The sequence below is a fragment of the Sphaeramia orbicularis genome, chromosome 6 (assembly GCF_902148855.1).
Source record: "Sphaeramia orbicularis chromosome 6, fSphaOr1.1, whole genome shotgun sequence".
NCBI classification, from domain to species: domain Eukaryota; kingdom Metazoa; phylum Chordata; class Actinopteri; order Kurtiformes; family Apogonidae; genus Sphaeramia; species Sphaeramia orbicularis.
Window position 1 is genome coordinate 57,132,035 of NC_043962.1, and position 23,558 is coordinate 57,155,592.

Sequence of the window (23,558 nt, forward strand, 5' to 3'; positions counted from 1 at the left end):
TTTTTTTCTCCAATTCAGTTAGTTTTAATTAGTTTTTAGAGCAGGTTTGATAGTTTCTACTAGTTTTTGTTATTTTCTAAATGCTTAGTTGTAGTTCAGTTGTAGTTCAGTTGTAATTCAGTTGTAGTTTAGTTGTAGTTCAGTTGTAGTTCAGTTGTAGTTTAGTTGTAGTTCAGTTGTAGTTCAGTTGTAGTTTAGTTGTAGTTCAGTTGTAGTTTAGTTGTAGTTCAGTTGTAGTTCAGTTGTAGTTCAGTTGTAGTTTAGTTGTAGTTCAGTTGTAGTTTAGTTGTAGTTCAGTTGTAGTTCAGTTGTAGTTCAGTTGTAGTTCAGTTGTAGTTCAGTGGTCTCTTTTCTCTTCTTCTCTGTGCTCCTATTCAAATCAATCCCAGACAGGACTCTGCTGCTTTAGTCTCCATGTTTCCAGGTAGAGTGGGGACCAGAAGACGACTGGAAACCACAAGTGAACACAAGTGACGGAGCAAAAAGTGTCGTATGGAGACAGCACAGAAAACTGAGAGAGACAAAGAAATCCATTTAACATCAATCTGACATTGACAAAGACCAAAACCAAGGGAATTTTATCCATAATTTTTATTCATTTTAGTTAGTTTAGTAAACACACAATACAGTTTCAGTTAGTTATGTTTTTTTTCTTTTAATTATAGTTTTTATTTATTTCAGTTAACGAAAATGTTTTTTCAATTCTAGTTTTGGTCATTTCGTTAGTTTTCATTAACGATAATAACCTTGACCACTACATATAATACTCCTAGAGAAGCTGAAATCCATAGGGTTCTTCCATTAGGGGTCCACTCTGTTGGTTATGAAGGAGAAGGAATCCAACCAAATCTGTCCGAGTTATCGACAAAACACCAAAGAGATCTGGCGGCGGTCAGCGTAAAACCATTATAATCCCAAAACTTGATTTCAGGGATATAATGGTACACATCTGCTGTGAAACATCAGTAATGAAGAAGGAGTAAAAAAACTGGTACCATGTGGATAACAAGGTTATTATCGTTAATGTTTTCGTTAAAATTAACGAAATGACAAAAACTAGAATTGAAAAAACATTTTCGTTAACTGAAATAAATCAAAACTAGAATTAAAAGAAAAAAATCGATAACTACCTGAAACTGTATTGTGTTTTTACAAAACTAACTAAAACAGATAAAAATTATGGATCAAATTCCCTTCGTTCTCATTTTTGTCAATGTTGGACTGATGCGAAAGCGATTTATTTCACTCTAGCAATTTTAGTTAGCAGCACCATATGATATTTAAGGGTCCGTCACTTGTGTTCACTGTGGTTTCCAGTCGTCTTCTGGTCCCCACTCTACCTGGAAACATGGAGACTAAAGCAGCAGAGTCCTGTCTGGGATTGATTTGAATACGACCACAGAGAAGAAGAGAAAAGAGACGACTAAACTAGATAATCACAATCTTATGTTGTATATCAAGTGGTTCAGCTCTAACAGTCTGAGGACTGGAGTCAGGGGTAGGACTGGATAAGCAGTGGCTTCTTCCTACTCCCTTTCAGGCACAACAGTTGTTCTTTTTTTCTATTATTTGATTTTATGTGTATTGTTTATCATTATTATTATTATTTTTCTATTGTTTGATTTTTTATTTATGTATTTTTTATTATTATTATTTTATTTTTGTTCCGTATGTTTTGTATTATGTCTGTGTCTGAAATAAACTAACCTAAACCTAAACTAAAATTAATACTAAAACTAAGCGTTTAGAAAAAAATGAAAACTAATAAAAAGTAGCTAACCTGCTCTAACTGAATTAGAGAAAAAAAGTCAGAACTAAATAAAACTAAACTAGAATGAAAAATCCAAAACTATTAGAACCTTGGTCAGTTGTCGTCCGTGCGTAAACAATTCTTCTAGAACCTTCTCCAAAACCATCAGCCAGAATCAATTGAAATTCATAGCAGAGGTTTTTTGGGGTAAGATCTACCAAGGTTGTTCAAAGAATTGGGAAATATTGATTTTTAATTTTTTTTAATGAATTTGTGAATTTTTAAAAATCCCCATTGGTTTCTAATGGGACACATTTCAAAGTGCTGTAACTTGAAAACAGTTGAACATATTGATATAATTCTTGTTGGTAAGAGATAGGAAGTCACATATGGGCTTTCAAAGTAATAAAAACTATCAAACCTGCTCTAAAAATGAATTAAAACTAACTGAATTAGAGAAAAAAAAGTCAAAACTAAATAAAACTAAACTAGAATGAAAAATCCAAAACTATTAGAACCTTGGTGGATCAAACTACTGAAGTCACAGAGTGTTGGAACAGTTTTACCTCTGAAACGACAGCGTCTTCTGAAGGATTCACCAACACCACGGTCTCTAAGACATCACTGCTGTGGTGGAGAGTCCTCTGTCCTGGAGAGGAGACACGAAACACCACAGCAACGTCACATCGAAGGCTTTTCTGACAAATTAGACCATCATTTTAGCATCAAATTATATCATATCACAAAAAAAAACAACACTGGATTGTTGAAGTTCTGGTTCAAACATGTGGTTCACAGGTCCAACTGAAAAACAGCTGGAGTTTGTTACACTGTAAATAAAAAAACCCCCCGTAAAAAACGGTATTATTCCAGCAGCAAGGGTGCTGAAAAAAATACTGTTAAATAATGGAAAATAACCATCTCATAAAAATACAGTAATTTTCCATAATTAAAATACATTTTTTTGCCCTAACTTTACATGAGATTTTGCTTTTTTTTTTTTTTACTTTTTAATGTTTAATAAAGAATATTTACATGTATTAAAACAATCAAATTACCGATAAATAAATATATAGAAATACTTTTCAGTGAGACTCAGTTGTCCAATCCACTGATAAAAACTGTATTTGGACAGTTTATCAGTGCTTATACATGTTATACAACTTGTTTTATTATTATTATTTTTTTTTACAGTTTTAAACTTTAAATTAACAGTTTAATCTTATAAATAGAAAATAAATATTTGTGAAATTATGATACATTTGTCAATTTTAACTGTGTTTTCTGTGAAAAAAGAAAATTCTTTTAAAAAATGGAAATTTTATGGTTATTCAGTTAGTTTTTTCATGTTATTTTACATTTGACATGTAAAATCACTTTCTATTTTTGTCATTTCATCGATTTTTTCCTGTATCTGAAAAATACAGAAAAAATCTGTAAAACAAACTGAAAATTCAGTTAAATGACAGATTTTTTTACAGTGTAATGGTTGAAGCAGCTCTGCAGTAAATCACTCATATGATGAAAGTGTTGGACTTTACACACAGACGCCGTCCTTTAGCCTGATTAGGCAGATTTCCCATAGTGCACTGTGTGTCGTATGTGGGTCAGTTCTAACTCAGGAGCAGAAGTTGGATCAGGAAGTGGGTCGCTGATGCACAACCTGACGTTAAGGTGCCGTTAAAAGAGGCTTGGGTGGAAACAAACACCCCATTCTGGGCTGACGAGACGCTTCAACTGCCTCTGTTTCACATCCTAAGAATAGAGAGCTTTTATAAGAGGGTTCACAGAGTCCTGGATCCACCGGGACCTGCAGGACCTGCAGGGACCTGCAGAGGGTTTTCAGGACTAACATCCGATTTATCAAAAACACGACACCCTCATGTATGCACGGAACTGCGGATCTGGAACATCGGACATTTCCTCGTGTGTTTCTGCCGTTCATCCACACGGTCACTGACAAAAGATTATTTCTTAAAACTCCAAAGTGGAGATTTTGGAAAACTTTGTTTTCATGTTTGTGCGTACAACAGTAAATTACAGTCCAAAAAATTATTCACGATAAGAAAAAAAAAGAGATTGTGATTTGTTTAAAAACAAGTATATGAAAAATAAATGTACCCCTTAAATAAAAATAAACTTGTATGAAAAAAAAAACCAATCTCCTAAAAAAACTTGTGATAAAAATACATTTGTACAAAGAAATAAAATAAACTTGTATGATTTTTTTAAAAAAATAATCTTCTCAAATAAAATAGATTAGAAAATAGAAAGAAGAGGAAGAAAAATAAGATGAGAAAGAAAAAGAAGAAGATGAAGAAGAAGAGGAAGAAAAAGAAGACGAGAAAGAAAAAGAAGATGAGGAAGAAGAGGAAGAAAAAGAAGAGGAAGAAAAAGAAAAAGAGGAAGAAAAAGAAAAAGAGGAAGAAGAAGAAGAAGAAGAGGAAGAAAAAGAAGAAGAGGAAGAAGAAGAAGAAGAAGAAAAAGAAGAAGAGGAAGAAAAAGAGGAAGAAAAAGAAGAAAAAGAGGAAAAGAAAAAGGCAGGTTTAGTTGTAGTCGAGTTAATAAACTTAGCAGTGCTGCAGCACAAACACAACTCTGTAATCTGCCATCGTTGCTGTTGTTGCTGTTGTTGTTGCTGTTGTTGCTGTTGTTGCTGTTGTTGTTGTTGTTATTGTTGTCGCTAACACCAGGGCGTATACTCCATATTTGAGCCCAGTACTGTGGACACCAGAGGACAATGAGTTCCTGAACAGTGTCCATGAGTGGATCTGGAACAACAGCATGTCCTACTGCTGATTGGACCACGACAAACGACAACATCTGATTGGCTCTGAGGAAACAGACACGCCCATATTTGGTGTCAGTGCTGTGGACGCAGACGTTCACTGAACTTTTTCATAATGGAACTGAACTGTTTTCAGTGTTAGTGGACTGGGTCAGATCAGACTGGTCTGAACTAGACTGGGTTTGACAGCCCTGGTCTGTCCTGACCCTGGTCTGTTCGGACCCTGGTCTGTTCGGACCCTGGTCTATCCTGACCCTGATCTGTCCTGACCCTGTTCTGACCCTGACCCTGGTCTGTTCGGACCCTGGTCTGTTCAGACCCTGACCCTGGTCTGTCCTGACCCTGGTCTGTCCTGACCCTGACCCTGACCCTGGTCTGTTCTGACCCTGGTCTGTCCTGACCCTGGTCTGTCCTGACCCTGGTCTGTCCTGACCCTGGTCTGTCCTGACCCTGACCCTGACCCTGACCCTGACCCTGGTCTGTTCTGACCCTGGTCTGTCCTGACCCTGGTCTGTTCTGACCCTGGTCTGTCCTGACCCTGGTCTGTCCTGACCCTGACCCTATCATTCATGCAGATGAAAACTATCTGGTGTGTACGAGGTCATTACTGAAACAGAGGTGAGGAAATCTCAGTTTGTCTGAACACATACATGTACGGTCTGAGAAATCATCAGGAGAAAACGTCTCAACGACACAATCACAGTTTTTTCAGAGAAGTAAATTAAAGTAAAAGTAAAATAAACTAAACTAAATAAACTATGAACTACAATGATGCAGATTTTCCTCAAAACAAAGAATCGATAAAACTGAAGATTCACTGAACGAAACATGGAGAAGAAACCAGATGTTTTCATTCAGACACTTCAAACTGTCCTTCATTTATATTCACTCATATTTGGACTGTGGGTTGTTTTATCAGTTTATCTTCTATGTAGAAAAAGGAAAGAGAAAAAAGAACTTCTGCATAAATCACAGGTTGGATTTATGACACAGGTTTATAGAAACGTGTTTTAGTTTTTCACTAATGAAATCACTGTAGACTTGTCATACAGGAGAAGGTTATTGATTACTGGTATTTCCATTGATCCATTTCCTCCTGTGCAGTTCCTCCTGCTGAACAGGAAACAGAACAGTAAATGTTCCCAGACAGACCGGCTCAGTAGTGCATTTAAGGCCGGGACAGAGCAGTTCAACTGCATTCAAGTCCATCAAACACAAGAACGCACCCAACCAATGGGATGCATCCAACCAATGGGACACACCCAACCAATGGGACGCATCCAACCAATGGGACACACCCAACCAATGGGACGCATCCAACCAATGGGACGGACCCAACCAATGGGACGCATCCAACCAATGGGACACACCCAACCAATGGGACGCATCCAACCAATGGGACACATCCAACCATTTTGTGCAAAACAAAAACAAAATTGAGTTATTCACCATTATGATTACATTTACAAAGTATCACAAAAAATGTGAATAATCTGAAAAGTATAATAATAAATACAATATTATACCTAAACCTATCATCTATACATGTGCATTAAAGATGTACATTATCTACAAAAGCACAAAACATTCAGTAAAAGGTATACACTGCAAAAAAACCCCCAAAAAAACCAACACAAAATTCAACTCATTATTGGGTAAAAATGTCTTATTTCAAGTAAAATTATATGGCAGTGCAGTAAGAAAATTACACTGATCAAGTTTTCTTAAAATGAGAAAATATTATCTGAGGATTTAATATATATATATATATATATATATATATATATATATATATATATATATGTAGGGCTGGGCAAGTGTTTATGCGTTATTACTGCGTTAGCGCATTCATTAAATAACGCCGACAATTTTTTTCTCTCCCGTTAATGTCGTTTTATTCTAACTCCTATTCTTCTGCTTGTGTGTGTGTAGCAATTAGCTGCAGATAGACAACAGGTTTACCAAGAAATGTCCAAAACTTGTGTCCAGATCTGTTCCTGTAGACTCACTGTAAAACTGACACATACAAACAAAATCTGTCTGAGTTCTGTTCACTGCCTTAGGACATTTACATGGCATTATACATTTAAATGAATAGGAAAAAGACCGCTAGCTTGATGCTAACTTGAATGGGAAAATCCATAGACATGCTAACAATTAGCATTTACAGATTAATTTAAGATTTACAACGTCTTTTTATCCAGCAACAAAGGTTCACATCAGAGATATTTGATACTATTCATTCTGACAACAACTGAACAGAAAATACTCACAGACAAACGTTTTTGGGACCATAGAAACAGAGTGAAAGAAACGTGTCTGTTAGTTCCTTCTTATGTCCAAACTGACTACGGGAACACCGCAAGGACAAAACATACGTTAGTGCAACTTATTCCCACCACTAGAGGGCCCCCTTTGTTTACTTTGAACAACTGAACATCACATATTATTGGGCTTATTCGTATTAGTACTGATTAGTGGGACTAAGACTCCTGTCAATCACTCACAAATGTAAATAAACTGTTGTGGACATAAACATGTGTAACAGTAGTGGTCTGTTCCATGGACATTTTCATTTGAAATGTCTTCAGATGGTGGGGGGGAGACATACGAGTCTGTAAAGAAATAAACATGTCCTTTATGGTTGGGCCTATGCCCACGGGGTCCGGCCAGGCCCAGCCCGAAGGAGCGACGTGGGCCCGCCCTCCGGTGGACTCACCACCCACCAAGGGAATCGTAGGGGCCGGGTGCATTGTGGATTGGGTGGCAGTCGATGGCAGGGAGCCCGACAACCTGATCCCCGGACACAGAGTCTAGCTCTTGGGTTTTTTAAGGATGGAGCGTGAGATTGACAGACGGATCGGTGCAGCGTCTGCAGTGATGCAGTCACTGTATCGGTCTGTTGTGGTGAAGAAGGAGCTGAGCCGAGAGGAGAAGCTCTCAATTTACCGGTCAGTCTACGTTCCTACCCTCACCTATGGTCATGAGCTTTGGGTCATGACCGAAAGGACAAGATCCCGGATACAAGCGGTCGAAATGAGTTTCCTCCGCAGGGTGGCTGGGCGCACCCTTAGGGATAGGGGGAGGAGCTCAGTCACCAGGGAGGAGCTCGGAGTAGAGCCGCTGCTCCTCCGCGTCGAGAGGGGCCAGCTGAGGTGGCTCGGGCATCTGTTTTGGATGCCTCCTGGACGCCTCCCTGGGGAGGTGTTCCGGGCATGTCCCACCGGGAGGAGACCTCGGGGAAGACCCAGGACACGTTGGAGAGACTATGTCTCTCGGCTGGCCTGGGAACGCCTCGGGATCCCCCCGGAAGAGCTGGAGGAGGAGTCTGGGGAGAGGGAAGTCTGGGCATCCCTGCTTAGACTGTTACCCCCGCGACCCGGCCCCGGATAAGCGGAAGAGAATGTATGGATGGTGGGGGGGAGAAGGACACAGGTGTTTGGAAGATCTGACATGCAATTATTTTTATTTTTATCACTTGAGTACTTCAGTCTGAAATATCACTGAAAGGAAATACACGCTGTTGATGCCGGCAACCCCCCCCATACAACTATGTGATTAATCGTGATTAATCACAGAAATCCACACAATTAACTGCAATTAAAAATTTTAATTGCTGCTCAGCACTCATATACATATACATATATATATATATATATATATATATATATATATATATATATATACACACACACAGTACAGCGTTTGCACTGGTAAGGTTTTATGAGGTACAGGGTGGCAGCTCAGCTCAGCTCCACCAAGGCAGATCAGTGCCCCCCCCCCCACCCCCGATCACCACCAACATTTGATCATTTGTTCCTTGTGCCAGTATCAACATTTCCTGAAATTTTCATCCAAATCCGGGGCACTGATCGGCCTTGGCAGAGGTCTGCGCTCTCTGAGTGCTTCCAGTTCTAATTTTGGAGATTGGAAATAACATGAGTTTGACGTCCTCGACTGTTCATATGTTCAGTCGAACTTTTGCACTTCACTTCTTCATCGTATGGGCTGGACTGGACTCTTAGGTGGTCTGGTTTGGGTCCGGGGGCCGTATGTTTGTCCCCTCTGGTCAAACCCGTCCACACAGTGAATCCATCTGCTTCCATTAAACACATGGAATGAATCCACTGAAGTGAAAGTGAACTGAGTTCAGGAGGAGCTGTTCTAGGTCCATTCATTCTACGAGTTCAGACTGTTCTTCACTCCCTCTTCTTCATACCTGTTCTTCTTCTTCATACCTGTGAGGCTCAGAGGACGGACGGTCGTTTGTCAGACTGAACTCAGAACAGTTTCTGCTCATTCTGACCTGTTTGATATAAATATCCACGTCTGAAACTCCCAAAACGAGAACGCTCTGTTTAAAAGGAGATGATCAACCAAGAGCCAAACACTGCTCCAGTTAAAGACATGTTCTACATTCACTGAGGAGGAGGAGGAGGAGAGGGAGGAGAAGAGGAGGAGGAGGAGGACAGAGAGGAGGAGAGAGAGGAGGAGGAGGAAGAGGAGGAGGAGAGAGAGGAGGAGAGGAGGAGGAAGAGGAGGAGGAGGAGGAGAGGGAGGAGAAGGAGGAGGAGGAAGGGGGGGAGCAGCCCTTCATCACTGAGGCCTTTGTTGGTTCACTGGTTGTTTTTAGTTTTTCAAACTGAACGTTGTCATCAGTCACATGTATAAAAACTCTAACAGTTTCAGTCACTTCTGTGGTTGAACATGTGTTTCACTGATGGTTTAACAGACTGTTCCTGATCTGCACTCATAAAAACCCTTTTCCCTCCACAGTCCCAGGATCTGATGACCCAGAGGACAGAATACCTGGTAAATCTGCTGCTTTGTTTCCACCGCAACGTTCCACAACACGGATTTAAACGAGGCACGGCCATTTTCAGACTCAACGCCTGAAGAGTTTTATTCAGTTTCTACGATCAATGAGGTCCAGGAGCAAATCTGTAGAATACGATATTTAACGTATGTGGACGGACAGACGACTGGAATGCACTTTAATACACTCGTCTTTAGCTGAATAATATCATATTTGTCAAATGGACGCCGTCGTCCATCTTTCAAATAATCAAAACACAAATGAATCAAATCTTGTACAAATAGAATAAAGGCGTGTGCAGCTGCACATGGACTACAGAGGCTGAACGGAAACGTGGAACCCTGCAGGTGTGTTCCACCAATCAGTGTTCTTCAGCACACAGCCCTGCCCATCAACAATCTGAGAAGTCCGACCTGCGTACAAGGAACTGTTTTCAGGGAAGGTTTGAGGTCGAGGTAAATGTTTTTTTTACTCTGGGTTATTTCAGTGGAAACACACTGAGGCTTTTCAGAGTTCCTGGTCCAGTAAAAGGGGTTCAGGTCTATATGTTAAAGTACAACTTCCATTTAAAACCCTCTTTGTTTTTCATATTAGAGACCCACAAGAATAACTCATATGCACCAAAATAAATGATAATTAACAAAAATATGATCCGTGTTTAAAAACCAACTGAATTTCCACAGTAGTCCAGTGAACACGGAAAACACGACTTCAACCAGATGAACCCTTTTACTCCAACAGACTGGGTCATGTGACCATCACACAAATATACTTCCACAGCCTCATAGCATAATGTCCTAACTCAGACACAAATGGACAAAAGTCTGTGGACCCGCTGAGTTCAGGGGTCTGAGATACAAAACAGAACAGACTAATGTCATCCAGGGCATGGGCACAGAATTGCGTAGGGACGCTAGGAACACGTCCCTGCCATTATCCATCCACTACTGTGTTGTCCCTATCAATCCAACCGCTGTCCGTAGTGTTTAGTCAATGATTCTGGCACACAGTGGGTTAATAGTCGGTCTCTGCTAGAAGTCCCACCTCTAACCTAATTATCACTCTCTGATTGGCTCTGTGGTTTTGCTATTGTACATGTGATTGGCCGTCCCCACTGTTACTCCATCTACTTGTAAATGCTACAGTTAGCCGCTAGTTGGACCGGACAGGAAAAAAAAAAGTTGGACCTGACAGGCAGTTCGTATCTCCAACCGCTTAGCATAAGTTGTCAACATGTGTGCATTTGTTCTGGGTCACATCAGCTGCACGGATTTGAACATCACAGGTGTCATGTACATTTGTACATTTGTACATGTGTGTGTTTGCCTGCATGCATGTGCGTATGTGTGTCTGTGTGTGCAGGGCCGGTTTGTGGCATAGGCTGATAACTGATAACATGATCATTTCTCATTAAGTGTCTTAAAAATAAAGAAATGAGAGGAAAAAAAACAAAACAACAACCCCCCCTGTAGTTTCTCAGGTGAGCTGTCCCAGACCGGTGTTCACTGTGTGTGAGTGACAGAGACAGAGTCAGACAGGTGTAGAACTAAACATCCAGGTAAAGGATGGAGAGTTTATCACCATGAAAAGGCCTTCCAAGGCCTGAGCTGCACAGTTTAGAAGAGGAGAGAAGAGGAGGCAGAAAAATAATCCAATTATAGAGGGATGGAACCTGTTATGTTAAAAAAAACATTTTATGTTACTAGCAACAGCTAGCTGAACTGAAATGAAGCAAAGTTGGCTAAAAATGGAACTGTAGATGATTAAGAGATGAGAGATCTGCTAAGGTGTGGTTTACTGCTGATGAACTGGGTTATATGTGTTTCTGTGTGGTTTATTTATGTTTCTATGTGGTTTATTTATGTTTCTATGTGGTTTATTTATGTTTCTGTGTGGTTTATTTATGTTTCTGTGTGGTTTATTTATGTTTCTGTGTGGTTTATTTATGTTTCTGTGTGGTTTATTTATGTTTCTATGTGGTTTACTGCTGGCTGCTTTGTGCATCTCCTCTCATGCTTCCTGTATCTCCTCTTCGTGCCCCCCCCCCCCCATATGTATGTATGTATGTATGTATATGTGTGTGTTTGTGTGCATGTATGTGTTTTTAAAGGGGGGGCACCAAATGCATATCTGGCCTCAGGTGCCAAAATGACTAGAACCGACTGACTCTGATTGTCTGCTTGTTTGATCAGCTCTATATGACGTGAAATTATGATCGCAAATGCGAAAAAACCTCCACTTTCAGGAGTGCTGCCTTGGAGCACGTTAGTGTCCACACCAGTGCCAGAATCAAACCTACTGCCTTGATTCAGGCTTTCTCCTTTTAAATCAGCGAGTTCACCAACTTGGTTATTGCTTTAGGCGTCATAGCCGACCTGCTCCCCCCCCTGCCTACACTACTGAAGCAAACGATCTGGACTCTATACAGAATGGAACAGAAACTTGGTAGAACCAGACGCAGACTGACGCAGTGGTTTCAGACTGACGTAGAACCGTGGTGGTGCCGGTTCCAGCACCTAATCTGAAACCGGCCGACGTGTTCACATTGAAAGTCTGAGCGTTCAGGAACTGAAAATGTGGTTTCTGACAGACGTCAGCAGGTCGATTCAGGTCAGAAGCGGAAAAATAAACAAACCAAGAAAGCGTGAGTGTGGAAAATGTTAGAGGAACTGAGGTGTAATGTTCTGTGTCACATTAAATAAACATAAGATGAGCGCACTTGAAAACCCTCAGCCTGACTTATCAGGCGCTCTACTGCCACCCAGTGGACGGACTTATCCGTGCATGGAAAAGTTTTTGGACAGACGGACAGACGGACGACCAACTGATGACAACGCCCTGTGGCCAGTGTGGCCGAGGGGAAAAACCATCTTTTGACAGTTCTGTGTCATCTTTGTCGCTGCTCGTACATTCACTTGCAGATGTGGTTTTTCTCCTACAGCCTATCCCATCATGCATCAGTCCTACTACATCTACAGTAAGTGTCGAGGGACAAAACAGTATCCAAGAGTATCCAACAGTAGTAAATGTCTTTCCACAGAACTCAGCAGAAGTCACAGTTTAAAGGGTTATTTTGCTAAATTTCCATGCCCCTGGACCCTGGTAGTGTTGCTAGGTTACCGACCCAGCACCACTGCTACAAACATTTCCAGGGGAAACACTGGTCATTATAAAGTGGTATATTGGGCTAAATATCACATTCATTATTAATATGGATGTTTCTATTTTTCTCTTTTTTGCTCTTGTGTGCTTTGCTTGTCCTCCACTACTGCTGCTGTAAATCTGGAATTTCCCCTTGTGGGACTAATAAAGGAATATCTTATCTTATCTTATCTTATCTTATCTTATATCTTATGCCAAATCCTCCTGAACAGGACATCTGACAGCTGTAGACATGATGTGTCCCAATATTTATGTCCATATAGTTGATAAACATCAATATTTCCTTAAAGTTGAATGGTAGATTTTTGTTCCTCTGTCAGATGTGATGACAGTAGATGGTTTGATGAGGAAGAACATTATTATTTACAGTCAGAGCAGGAAAAATATTACAGACATTTAGAGGAAGAACATTTAAAATCAGAGTCATGGATAAAAAAAAAAAAAAAAATCAATGCTGAGAGAAATTAAGTCCAAACCATCTCTGAGTCATTTTGGAAAAATAGATAATAATTGAACCCAAACTAACCAATGCACTGATATCTATCCCATAATATTAAACTCTATTCTGACATTAGTCCTTATAGTTTTGGATCCCAGACCCCTGTTAGAACACAAACACCTGGATTCAACGGGTCCACAGACTTTAGTCCATATAGTTTATGAGTTAGGACATTATACGATGAGGCTAACCATAGGTGACTTCAGCTGCTTGTACGTCTGTCTGTAGGACATGTCCTTCCATCTGTCCATCTGTCCATCTGTCCACAGAGACAACGTTTCCGAAACAGAAACAGAGTCAGACCGCTTCATTCACCATCAGTTTTAACCACATATGTATGTTCATATATGGTCCTTTATGCTGCTTTGACTGAAGTCCTGCTCCGGCGTCTCATCGTGTCGGCCTGAACCACAGTTTGAACCTCAGTGACGGGAACACGGCGGCGACAGGAGGTCAGTGTCTTAGTCCTGACTCTAATCCTCCTCCTGTGATTTGGCAGCAGTGAATGATCTGGGTTTAGAGTAAGTGCCTTGAACAGCCCTGGAAAACCAAAACACACTCTGGGTGTCGGAGACAGAAAAGAGCTGGAAACTAGGGATGCACCCATCCCATACCAGTATCAGGCATCGGCTCCGATACTCAGTGTGTGTACTTGTACTCGTACTCATAAAAGTAATCCGATGCAACTGCACCGATACCACTTCTGTCCGTGTGCCATTCCCAGTTCAGTGCAGCAGGTACGAGGAGGAGGAATAATGTGTGAGTGTGAAGAGTGTGGAGACTGAACCAAAGAAATGAGGCTGATCAAAGTAAGGCTGACTGACAGTAGCGTTCAGACACAGACAGATACAGACGCAGCCTTCTGTCCGTCCTCTGCGTACATTCCATCTGTTTTCCAGCTGATGGAGGATGAGTACCCAGCAGGTTCTAATAGTTTAGGATTTGTCATCATACTTTAGTTGTATTCAGTTTAGACTTTTTTTTCTCTAATTTTAGAGCAGGTTTGCTAGTTTTTATTAGTTGTAGTTTTTTTTCTAAATGCTTTGTTTTAGTTTATTTTTATTACCTCTGCCAGAAGGTATTGTGATCACTTTGCTTTGTGTGCGTGCGTGTTTGTTTGTTAGCAGGATAACTCAGAAAGTTATGGAGGGATTTTCAGGAAATTTTCAGGAAATGTTGATATTGTCACAAGGAAGAAATGATTAAATTTTGGTGGCTTGCCCCCCCCCCCCCCCCCAACAAACAAACAAACACGGGAGGCAGATCTGTCTTGGCGGACGTCTGCGCTCTCCAAGTGCATTTCTTGTTTTTTTTTTTATATCTTTTCTCTTCTTCTCTGTTGTCGTATTCAAATAAATCCCAGACAGGACTCTGCTGCTTTCTCCCAACTTTAGTCTCCATGTTTCCAGGTAGAGTGGGGACCAGAAGACGACTATAAACGACAAGCGACAAAAAGTGACGGACCATTAAGTATCATACGGTGCCAGCAGCTAAAATTGCTCAAGGGAAATAAATCGATTTCATTTTAATCCGACATTGACAAAGATGAAAACTAATGGAATTTTATCCATAATTTTTTATAAGTTTTAGTTAGTTTTGTAAATACACAATACAGTTTCAGTTAGTTATCATTGTTTTCTTTTAATTATAGTTTTTATTTCAGTTAACGAAAAAGTTTTTTCAATTCTAGTTTTCATCATTTCGTTAGTTTTCGTTAATGATAACCTTGGTACCCAGACGAAGAATACCAGTGGAACCGCGGAGGTAGAGGATCTGTTCAAAGAGCATCTGTGGGAGTTAGAGAAAAACTACTGACACATTTAGGACAACTACCCAGGGCTGGGCCGGTTTGCATCCTACTGATAATACTATGGAGGTACGGAGCGGTGCGGACCGCCGCCAGCGGAAGTGAAAACCAAACTTGTGTCTCATTTGTCTTTTCTTTTCCTGCTGAAGCTAAACTTTTAAACCTTACCAGAGAAAACGCTGCAACATTAGTATCACATTAGTGTTCCCTCTGTCGTCTCCATGTTTGTTATTACTGACTTTCCTCTTCTCAATAAACTTTCCTTTTCTTCGTGGTATTTGTCCAGTATGGTTAATTCAGAGCGGCGCCCCCTGGTGGATTAACTGACAAACGCTCATTCCAACACATTAAATGTCAGTAGCAGCACTTTGTTCCAGTCAGACTAATGACAACGACAATAAAGCACATTTACAAAAGGAACTAAGAACTGGAATGGGATTATTAAGGACTTGTATCGGTACTCAGTATCGACAAGTACTCAAATGTAAGTACTCGTACTTGTACTCAGTCTGGAAAACAGTGCTATCGGTGCATTCCTCCTGGAAACCACCAAAATCTGAAAGACGGAAGAGACACCGAGCAGGAAAAACTTGATCAGTCTGGAATACGACTGAATCCTGGAAACAATTTCTAACGGCAAAAAGAAAAGTAGTCTGTTTCTACTCAGTCCCTTTGAACGGTTTAATAGACTTTAAATTAAACTGCATCTGAAAACCATCAACATCTGATGGTTGGTAAAAATGAACCTGCACATGAACATGGACAGGGTTCTGACGCTGATCGGTTTAAGGTCAGTGTGACGCAAGAAAATATGAGTCAAACCTAGAGAACGAGTTAATAAGTTCACACAGATTGGGGTTTTGCTAACTGAGAGATGTTCTTAGGGCAGAAAGTGTTGTGATTGGTCCACTCAAGGGACCAATCAAAACAGAGGAGAGGCGGGAGAAGTAAGCGCTAAGTAGCTAACGGTTCTTCTAGGATCGTCATCAGTGTGGAGTGAAGGTCCTGTGTTCTGAAGTACTTAAGAACAGTGGTAGTCCTGATAATAGGAAAAGCGAACCTACCTTTAGTTGGTGCTAGCTAACTAATGATAATGATCATACAGAGCTGTGCTAAAGCTAACGGTATCAGCATTAGTAGGCATTAGGGCTGCACGATATTGGAAAACAATGACATTGTGATTTTTTTTACCCTGCGTGTACTGTGATTTATTATTATATGCTCTATTAATTGGTAAAACTTTAATTATCGGAATTATCTGAATGACGTCAAGTTTTTTCAAATGATCAGTGCCAGTAGTTATTGTGCGTCCCTAATCCAGTTTGCTGTTTTCTCATGTTGGTTTTGTCCATCACAGAGGGCTGAATTTGAACCCATAAGAATCCAAAATCCAAAACAAAAAACACATAAAGGCCTGTTTCATGTGATCAGCAACATCGATGCAATGAGCCGACACTGAAGCTCAATGTGACAAACAGTGTGGGTCTGTTCTGTCGACAGCCAAACGTTACCAACAGAGTTTGAACAGAACAACATCCAAGTGTGACGCCATCCACCGCAGAGCCGCTACGAGTGCACAATGATCACAATGATCCACCTTTGTTCTGCAACAACAAACCGCATTCAGCCGTTTGTGCAGCAGAAAAACTGGAGTTTCACCAACGAGAACCCAGTAGAGACGTTTACACTGTGGATGTGACAGAGCGAGCGCAAACTGAGGTCAGAATACATGAATACACCTGCGTCCAACACCACAGGTCCTCTTTAAATCAGACTTTAACTCAGTGTTAGTGTCAAACTCATGTTAGTTCAGTTCCACATTCAGCCCAATATGAGCTGAAGTGGGCCGGACCAGAACAATAATAACTAGAAAAGCACTTGGAGAGTGCAGACCTCCACCAAGGCAGATCTGCACCCCCACCCCGATCACCATCAAAACTTAATCATTTGTTGCTTGTGCGAGTGTCAACACTTCCTGAAAATTTCATGAAAATCCGTCCATAACTTTTTGAGTTATCTTGGTAACTAACCAACAAACAAACAAAGAAAACAAACCCTTGCAAAAACATAAGGTAACAAGATATGGTTCTAAGTTACGGGTGGATCAAATTGGAGGCTAATCAGAGTTGTTTTGAATTTTTTATGAATTTTCGAATATTGCTCAATGATGACAGATAGAAAAATCGGACCAATGTCCCTGTAGCTTACCGGCCAAATGAAAAGCTTTGGGAAATGTATCCAGATCCATTTATTCTCCCCCAGTTCTGTGTATTTATTCTATTACAGAAATAGTCCATGTTTTGCTCATATTCCAATCAGATCTGTAAAAAATTCAAATTCCAACTTGATATCATTGATACTGATTTATTGGATCAATCCACTTCCTATCTGTTAGAATGGGAAAATGTTTCAAAGTCGCACCAAATCCAGAATCAGATCCAGATCCAAATAATTTCAATCCCTTGTGTTGACATCATCATACAGAAGCTGTATACCAAGTTTGAAGTCAATCAGAACTGGAGTTTGGGAGAAGAAGACGACTGAAATGTTTTCCCCATAAGAGCCCATGTTAAATTTTGCGTCAGTTCCAGATCCAGAAGAAGATCCTGATCAGCATGTGGACATTCTGTTTGGCTCATCTCCCCATCAGGGCTGGACTGGAGACATTTACACTGGAGATCATTTAGATTTACTGAGTTACTGCATCCATCCACTTCCTATCTCTGATAATGGGGACATTTTTCAAAGTGGCACCAAATCCAGAATCAGATCCAGATCCAAATAATTTCACTAACTTTTGTTGACATCATCATAAAGAAGCTGTATACCAAGTTTGAAGTCAATCGGAATTGTAGTTTCAGAGAAGAAGACGATTGAAAGTTTTGTAACAGACGACAGACGACAACAACGACGACAGACGACGACAGACGACGACAGACGACGACAGTAGCTAACAGCCTGTCAGCCGGTAAGCTAAAAATTGTAGATGTTGTGACCTCGCTGTGACCTTGAACTTTGGCCTACTTGGCCCAAAATGTAATGGGTTGGTCCCAGGGCCTAGGCCTATCTGTGGGGAAGATTTGGGAAAGATGGGTGGAAGAGTTTTCCTGTAAAGTTGCTAACAAACAAACAAACACAAACAAAGAAACAAACAAGGAAAGCACTCAGAGAGTGCATACCTCCGCCAAGACAGATCTGCCCCCCCATCACCACCAAAACTGAATCATTTCTTCCTTGTACCAGTATCAACATTTCCTGAAAAATTTCATGAAAATCCGTCCATAACTTTTTGAGTTATCTTGCTAACAAACAAACAAACCAACCAACAAACAAACATGCATGCAAACATACAAAGCAAAGTGATCACAATACTTCCTGGTTGAGGTAATAATAATATATAAATACTGTACTTTCTGGACTATAAGCCCCACCCACCCCGTCTCCAATGTCTCATAATCAATTCATTGATGTCAAGCTTACGAGCAGCAGCTCTGTTTCCTTCTTTGACAGCCGGATCGATCGTTCGCCCGGAAAACATAAATTAGCCGCATCATTTTTGAGCCGTTCATGCTGGTTCACAGTGTGTGGAAAAAAGTAGCGGCTTATAGACTGGAAATTATGGTAATGTCAATTCCAAACTTTTATCTTGGTTTTACACTGAACAAAAATATAAACGCACCACTTTTGTTTTTGCTCCCATTTTTCATGAGCTGAACTCAAAGATCTAAAACTTTTTCTGTGTACACACAAGGTTTATTTCTCTCAAATATTGTTCACAAATCTGTCTAAATTTGTGTTAGTGAACACTTCTTCTTTGCTGAGATAATCCATCCACCTCACAGCTGTGGCATATCAAGATGCTGATTAGACAGCAGGACTTTTGCACAGGTGTGCCTTAGGCTGGCCACAATAAAAGGCCACTCCAAAATGTGCAGTTTTATCACACAGCACAATACCACAGATGTCACAAGTTTGGAGGGAATATGCACTGGTCATGCTGACTTCAGGAATCTCCACCAGAGCTTCTGCCTGTGAATTGAATGTTCATTTCTCTACCATAAGCCATCTCCAAAGCTGTTTCAGAGAATTCATGAAGAAGACTGTGCGAGGAAAATGGTGGTCACACCAAATACTGACTGGTTTTCTGACCCCCCTGGACCACCCAATACAGTAAAAGTGCACATTTTAGAGTGGCCTTTTATTGTGGCCAGCCTAAGGCACACCTGTGCAATAATCCTGCTGTCTAATCAGCATCTGGATCTGCCACACCTGTGAAGTGGATGGATTATCTCAGCAAAGGACAAAGGAGAAGTGCTCACTAACACAGATTTAGACAAATTTATGAACAATATTTGAGAGAAATAGGCCTTTTGTGTACATAGAAAAAGTTTTACATCTTTGAGTTCAGCTCATGAAAAATGGGAGCAAAAACAAAAGTGGTGCGTTTATATTTTTGTTCAGTGTAGTGTAAAAAAAAAAACAGGTAAAACTATATGAGGTTTACATCTACAAACAATCCTTAAAAAAACTGTGCATAACATGAACAACCACGAAAAAAACTGAAATTGTAAGAAAAGTAAGCGTAATTTGAACAATATTCGGCCTCAGTTGATCATTTCCACATGTGCATTACAACGTACAGATCACAGTGGATCTACAAAATACACATTACAATGACAGTTCTCTGAATGCATTTCAGGTTATTCAAATTTTTGGTGAAAAGACAGTTTGTAAATGTAAAACTTTTCATGTAATTTTGCTTTTTTTTCTCCTTTTTTTTTTACACTACAACAAAGAGAAGCAGCTGGAGTTGTCATTATTTACAGGTTATTGTGATAGTATTTACTGGTCCGACCCACTTGAGATCGATTTGGATTGAATGTGGAACCTGAACTAAAATGATTGTTCATTTCTTCAGTGTAATTTTTGTAGCTCACAAATTCATCCCATGGGCCACATTGGACCCATTGGAGGGCCGGTTTTGGCCCACTGGCCACATGTTTGACACCTGTGCTTTAACTGAATTACATCAACTTTAAACACAAAAAAAAGCCATAACTCAAAAATGGTTGTGCAAAGATCCCCCAACACTTCTGGACTGGACAACTGTTGTGAATGACATTTATGACCTGGAAAGGCTGACCTTCTCATTAAGACTCATGACTGATAAATGGAAAAAATACTGGGATAAATGGAATGTGTATGTTAATCAAGGAAATCCTTGAATCTGTGTAATCCTGTACTAATTTGTCCTGAACCTGTCTGTATTCTGTTTGTCTGGAGTTTGAAACTGGGTGCTCTGATTGTTGTGGTCTGTCTTTTTTGGTTTTGGTTTGTTTGTTTGTTTGTTTTTTTGTTTATTTTGTCTATCATAAAATGTGGAGGTAAAATAAAAAAAAAAAACCAAACAAAAAAATTAAACATACATCCAATAATTACTGAGCTCCAGAACATGTGGACCTGGATGTAGAAGGTGTTTCCATACTACGGTCTCCATTAATGACAGAACCTGGATTAGAAGGTTCTGGTCAAAACCTGTGAAACTGCAGAATAGGCCACGACAGGCCAAGGTTCGAAGAGTTTGGGATTTTCATTCTAGTTTAGTTTTATTTAGTTTGGACTTTTATTCTCTATTTCAGTTTGTTTTAATTACTTTTAGAGCAGGTTTGACAGTCTTTATTAGTTTTCTTTTTTTTTTTTTTTCTAAATGCTTAGTTGTAGTTACCTCCGCCAAGGAGGTTCTGTTTTTGCCAGGGTTTGTCTGTTTGTTTGTCTGTCCGTTAGTGTGCAACATAACTCAAAAAGTTATGGACAGATTTGGATGAAATTTTCAGGGTTTGTTGGAAATGGGATAAGGAAGAAATGATTAAATTTTGGTGGTGATTGGGGGTGGGGGGGGCCCACAGGGGGGGGCGCAGACCAGAAAATTAAATCAAAATCTGTCCATAACTTTTTGAGTTATGTTACACACTAATGGACAGACAAACAGACCGACAGACAAACAAACAAACAAACAAACCCTGGCAAAAACAGAACCTCCTTGGCGTGGGGGGGGGGCACTGATCAGCCTTGGCGGAGGTCTGCGCTCTCCGAGTGCTTCTAGTTTAGTTGTAGTTCAGTTGTAGTTTAGTTGTAGTTTAGTTGTAGTTCAGTTGTAGTTTAGTTGTAGTTTAGTTGTAGTTCAGTTGTAGTTCAGTTGTAGTTGTAGTTCAGTTGTAGTTCAGTTGTAGTTTAGTTGTAGTTTAGTTGTAGTTCAGTTGTAGTTTAGTTGTAGTTCAGTTGTAGTTCAGTTTTAGTTCAGTTGTAGTTCAGTTGTAGTTCAGTTGTAGTTCAGTTGTAGTTGTAGTTCAGTTGTAGTTTAGTTGTAGTTCAGTTGTAGTTCAGTTGTAGTTTAGTTGTAGTTCAGTTGTAGTTTAGTTTAGTTGTAGTTCAGTTGTAGTTCAGTTGTAGTTCAGTTGTAGTTTAGTTGTAGTTCAGTTGTAGTTCAGTTTTAGTTTAGTTTAGTTGTAGTTCAGTTGTAGTTTAGTTTAGTTGTAGTTCAGTTGTAGTTCAGTTGTAGTTCAGTTGTAGTTCAGTTGTAGTTTAGTTGTAGTTTAGTTGTAGTTCAGTTGTAGTTTAGTTGTAGTTCAGTTGTAGTTTAGTTGTAGTTCAGTTGTAGTTCAGTTTTAGTTCAGTTGTAGTTCAGTTGTAGTTCAGTTGTAGTTCAGTTGTAGTTGTAGTTCAGTTGTAGTTTAGTTGTAGTTCAGTTGTAGTTTAGTTTAGTTGTAGTTCAGTTGTAGTTCAGTTGTAGTTCAGTTGTAGTTCAGTTGTAGTTCAGTTGTAGTTCAGTTGTAGTTCAGTGGTCTCTTTTCTCTTCTTCTCTGTGCTCCTATTCAAATCAATCCCAGACAGGACTCTGCTGCTTTAGTCTCCATGTTTCCAGGTAGAGTGGGGACCAGAAGACGACTGGAAACCACAAGTGAACACAAGTGACGGACCATTGCTCGAGAAAAATAAATTGATTTCATATCAATCCGATATTGACAAAGATGAAAACGAAGGGAATTTTATCCATAATTTTTATCCGTTTCAGTTAGTTTTGTAAACACACAATACAGTTTCAGTTAGTTATGTTTTTTTTTCTTTTAATTCTAGTTTTTATTTATTTCAGTTAACAAAAAAATTTTTTCAATTCTAGTTTTGGTCATTTCGTTAGTTTTCATTAACGATAATAACCTTGCTACAGGCACCAGAACCTGTGATCGGTGCTCCTCTGTTTACTGTAAACACAGCCGTTCGTTCGCTGATGATAACAGGGTGTGTTTCCATCTACTGCTTACATTTTCTGTTTGACCTTAAAAATGTAAGTGTCAAGGTGTAAAAGTCTGGACGAAAGCTAAAAGTGAATCCGATAAATCTTAATATAAATGAAAACAGATGTGACTGAAGGTTAAGGTTAAAAACAGCAGCGAAACACAACCATGTCTGAAGATCTACACGCTTTGACAAACTGTTTCAAACAGTTTAAAACAGGACTGAATGATCCAGACCAGGTTCAGGTCAGTCTGGATCAGGTTTTGGACTAAGTATCTCTCACGTCCGAACTCTTAACATTCAGATGAAAGTAGAGGATGGAAAGAGAACAGAAGAAATTCGCATTTTCTTTTGCTGATTTTCAGAAAATTCTGTTAAAACTGCGACACCGACGTCTTCTTTCATTGGATCAGATTTGGGCCACATTTGCCTGCAGTCTGTTTTTTTTTTTTTTTTTAATTATTATTTATTTGCCTGCAGTCTGAATGTAGCGTTTCATATGTGGTCCTAAATCTGATATGATCTGATATTTTGCAACGCGACTTCAGTCTGAACAGCCAGGTCGTATTTATCCGACCTTTATGTCACTGAAATGCGACAAACATCACAATTCTGCGTCTCTCCATATTTCCTTCTGTAAACACAGTGCTCGTCTGGGACTCCTATTTTTTGGGGCATTTCACCCAGAGGTAACGTCATGTGTCACTGGTGCGTTTGATGAAGGTTCTGGTGTCGGCGTGGTGTCATTATCTGGTTCTGCCCAAACCCTAACCCTAACCCGAACATGTAGAATGTAACCCCGCCCCCCAGTGAAATACAATGAAATGCCCCCGAAAATAGCAGCGCTGTGTGTGTCTGCGTGGTCTCGAATTCCATCAGGACCTCTTTAGTGCATGTGGGTCACTTCAGGACCTCTTTAGTGCATGTGGGTCACTTCAGGACCTCTTTAGTGCATGTGGGTCACTTCAGGACCTCTTTAGTGCATGTGGGTCACTTCAGGGTCACATTCAGTTCAGACTCAAAGCTGATAGAAGTCACATTTAATGTAGAATATGAACAAACACACGAAAATCGGATTTCACCCAAAGAAATCCAAATTGTACGTTCAGACCTGCTGTGTGAACGTAGACCACATCAGACTGGGTGGACCACATCAGACTGGGTGGACCACATCAGACTGGGTGGAAAACAAACAAACGGTGGAATGAAAGACTTGGGATTGTGAATGAGGTTGCAACAGTGACTTGCTAGTGCCCCCTACAGACCACTGTGACCTAGGATGAACAAATGTGCCCCACAGTTAAGACACCAGGACGGTCATGATACTGCAGATCTGACAAAACTGAGATCTACAGAATCCACTAAAGGAATATTCAAACATTCAAAATCAGAACTAGAAGCACTCGGAGAGCGCAGACCTCCGCCAAGGCTGATCAGTGGCCC

General features: G+C 40.1%; 1 protein-coding gene across 1 annotated transcript in view; it reads right to left on the bottom strand.

Moving 5' to 3' along the window:
• The window catches only part of map1ab (microtubule-associated protein 1Ab), a 102,238-nt gene that overhangs the window by 18,100 nt on the left and 60,580 nt on the right, over positions 1 to 23,558 (bottom strand). Inside the window, 1 exon segment of the mRNA XM_030136558.1 lies at positions 2,317 to 2,399. Coding sequence (XP_029992418.1) covers positions 2,317 to 2,399 — 83 coding nt within the window.